The sequence below is a fragment of the Populus euphratica genome, unplaced genomic scaffold, assembly GCF_000495115.2.
Source record: "Populus euphratica unplaced genomic scaffold, PopEup_1.0 scaffold346.1, whole genome shotgun sequence".
NCBI classification, from domain to species: Eukaryota; Viridiplantae; Streptophyta; class Magnoliopsida; order Malpighiales; family Salicaceae; genus Populus; species Populus euphratica.
In genome coordinates this window covers 158,251-161,990 of record NW_011500239.1, presented here as the reverse complement: position 1 = coordinate 161,990, position 3,740 = coordinate 158,251, and the positions used below count along the sequence as shown (strand labels likewise).

Sequence of the window (3,740 nt, the reverse complement as noted above, 5' to 3'; positions counted from 1 at the left end):
ACTTGAATATTCTCTACATCTAAATCTAAATACACACATGCATAGTCTCACAAGGCTCCTACCTAAACTAACTTAGTCATCGAGGTCTTTAACCCTTCTGGGAGACTTGCTTTGCAGGTGTTTAGGTTGTCCAAGCACAGCCTCCTACACCTTCCAGCCCATAACAGCCAACTCATCAACTGCTAATAAAAGACCTAAGAAAATTCATCTACCAGAACAAAAAAAAAAAAAAAGGCCAAAATCACATGAAGATGACAAATTATGACAAACTTCACCACAGAATCCAGCGAATAGTGAACAAAGGGGCAATAAAACTGTTTTCACACGCTTAAGATAATATTAACCCAGAAAAACAAGATTCCACGTCAAAACAAAGAGAATTGGTCATTTCCTTGCCTAAATGTCAAAGATTTGATGACGATCCTTACATTACATCGAAGACTAAGGTTGTTAGTTTTCACACAGGTCAGCACTTCAAACAGGTAGCAAATCAAGCAGTCCAGTGCTATTGCACAAACCAATAGTTACTAGGAAAAGTCGTCAAGTGCTCATACTTAGTGTATTCCTCGTTGCCCTTCATTAAAAACGAGAAAATGTAATTTCCAACAAAATTAGCCACGTTGACCTCATGCAATAATTCTTTCTAAACAAATATCGAACGATCATAACCTCAAGAAAACAACAATGTCCCTACCTGAGATTTAATTAGCTCCATAACGATCGAGAAAAAAAAGAAGCTCCACATAGTTTTCACTCTCCGTTTGAGAACATTAGATCTCTATGAAGCAGGAGAATAAGAGAAAGCAAACCCCAAAATAAAATCAAATATTGAAACAAGGGAGGTAAGATCTAGGCATGTCCCAACTGACACAACATAGACATAGATAAGCAGAATTGTTGTCTTACTATTGAATGAAATGTATATATAAACTGGTCCATCAGTTCGACAAGCTTTACAAGCTAGAAGACTTGCTAATATGTCGGAGGATACTCCACATAAAAGTTGATATAAAGAAGAGGATGATACCAGTAATAGTTGCATACTTGAGACCTAGGTTCACCAACAAGTTAACCAGGAGGCCAGCCAACACAACACCGCAGAAATTTGCCGATACAGCTGGCCAGAAAGGCATATCAAGAATCGAAGCTATGATGGCTCCAGTCCATGCTCCTGTTCCAGGGAAAGGAACAGCCACGAAAAGCATTAGGCCAAGCCATTGAAACTCTTTCACAGGACCAGATTTCTCTTTGGCATTCTCAAATAGCATGTCAAGGAACCGAGATGCTGACTGGTTCCTTCCAGCAAGGAAAGAAGCAAATGGCTTCAAGTAAAGTATGATGAAAGGCACAGGAACCATGTTCCTGCAAATAAAGCCGCAAATGACATTAATTATCTGGACTTGATTTCTTTTTTTTCTGAAAGAGATTGTGCTTTTGACGAACACTAATTTATGACAACATAATTAATCGCCTATAAATAAATTACGAATTTCATCAGCCAAACTTAACAAAAAGAAATACAAAAGAATAAAATGATCAAAATAAATTAATTATTCATGAAACTCAATTAATGTGGCTCTAATTATACTTCGAACAGCATTATTTTTTCAAATGGGTTCAAGGTGAGTGTAGAAAGATAAGAAACACAGTTTTTTAACTTTTAAATACCTCTATATGCATCCATGATGATGGCAAAAAAAAAAAAAAAACACAACTAACCCAACAACAGATAAGATAGTGAGCATTATAGGCTTGAGTTGCATCCAATAACCAACAGGAATAGCCCCACGGAGCTCAAGCACGGGAAGTGTAGCAAGAGCAAAGACCACAGCTTCATCATACCAGCCAAGTCTACGAAGCGCAGTAGCAATCTTTAGACCAACGCCGGAGGCTTTGATGGAATCGACAGCTGCATTAGCATCGCCAGAAGCTGCAAACCAAACAAGAGAAAGAGACGCCCAAAACGCGACCCAAAAGAGAAATTTGGCAGGCTTTGGCTCAAAGGACGGAAAAATCTCCTTGTCATGGGTTGTATCGAAAAACCCATTTGAAGAAGCTCTAGTTGGAGAAGATGATGAAAGAAAACGAAGACCGTCCAAACGATGAAATGCTAAGAATGATGGCTTTGACTTGAGAAGAGGTTGTTGTTTCTTGTGAGTAACAATGGAGAGCTCTGTCGTCACTTGGCCAGATATGATTTTGAAACGATTTTCGCCAAAAGATATTGAAGACAGTGATAATAGTGACGCAGAAGCTGCCATTGAACAGAGCTGAGCAGAGCAGAGAGAGAGTTTCTACAAGTGTTTGGGATTTTTAATTTTTGTCTTGCTGAAAATTAAGGAAAAGGGGTTAATAAATAACTGGCAAGGTTTCGTCAGGACTTTGAGTAGGGTTACTGTCATTTAAGATTAAAAAAACAAAAACAATGTATATAGAAATATGTTTAATTAAAAAATATATAGATAGAAATATAAAAATAAATTAGTTTTTTATATATATAATTTTAAATTTAATATTTATATTTTTAAAATAAAAGGTACATAGTGAGATAATATTTATTTTTTATATTTTTAAAATATTATTGTAAAAGAAATTTAATTTTAAAATTATTTAATTTATAATAAAAATAATTATTATTATTATAATTTTAAAATTTAAATTTATTATTTATCTAGAATAAAGTTCGGGTTATAAATTAATTTGAATTAATTTAAAAATAAAATTATAATTTTAAAATTTAATTTGAAAATCAATGAGTCGGGTCATAGCATAGCCAGAAGCTGCAAACCAAACAAGAGAAAGAGACGCCCAAAACGCGACCCAAAAGAGAAATTTGGCAGGCTTTGGCTCAAAGGACGGAAAAATCTCCTTGTCATGGGTTGTATCGAAAAACCCATTTGAAGAAGCTCTAGTTGGAGAAGATGATGAAAGAAAACGAAGACCGTCCAAACGATGAAATGCTAAGAATGATGGCTTTGACTTGAGAAGAGGTTGTTGTTTCTTGTGAGTAACAATGGAGAGCTCTGTCGTCACTTGGCCAGATATGATTTTGAAACGATTTTCGCCAAAAGATATTGAAGACAGTGATAATAGTGACGCAGAAGCTGCCATTGAACAGAGCTGAGCAGAGCAGAGAGAGAGTTTCTGCGAGTGTTTGGGATTTTTAATTTTTGTCTTGCTGAAAATAAGGAAAAGGGTTTAATAAATAACTGGCAAGGTTTCGTCAGGACTTTGAGTAGGGTTACTGTCATTTAAGATTAAAAAAACAAAAACAATGTATATAGAAATATGTTTAATTAAAAAATATATAGATAGAAATATAAAAATAAATTAGTTTTTTATATATATAATTTTAAATTTAATATTTATATTTTTAAAATAAAAGGTACATAGTGAGATAATATTTATTTTTTATATTTTTAAAATATTATTGTAAAAGAAATTTAATTTTAAAATTATTTAATTTATAATAAAAATAATTATTATTATTATAATTTTAAAATTTAAATTTATTATTTATCTAGAATAAAGTTCGGGTTATAAATTAATTTGAATTAATTTAAAAATAAAATTATAATTTTAAAATTTAATTTGAAAATCAATGAGTCGGGTCATAGCATAGCCAGAAGCTGCAAACCAAACAAGAGAAAGAGACGCCCAAAACGCGACCCAAAAGAGAAATGTGGCAGGCTTTGGCTCAAAGGACGGCAAAATCTCCTTGTCTTGGGTTGTATCGAAAA

General features: G+C 33.5%; 1 protein-coding gene across 1 annotated transcript; it reads right to left on the bottom strand.

The window, feature by feature from the left end:
* Positions 1 to 695: 695 nt before the first annotated feature.
* On the bottom strand, positions 696 to 2,328 carry LOC105112555 (small multi-drug export protein). The gene is made up of 2 exons (XM_011008288.1): positions 1,720 to 2,328; positions 696 to 1,362 (listed from the first exon to the last, which is right to left on the bottom strand). The coding sequence occupies exons 1-2, from the start codon at positions 2,259 to 2,261 to the stop codon at positions 954 to 956; spliced, it is 951 nt and encodes a 316-aa protein (XP_011006590.1). The 5' UTR covers positions 2,262 to 2,328; the 3' UTR covers positions 696 to 953.
* Positions 2,329 to 3,740: the final 1,412 nt, after the last annotated feature.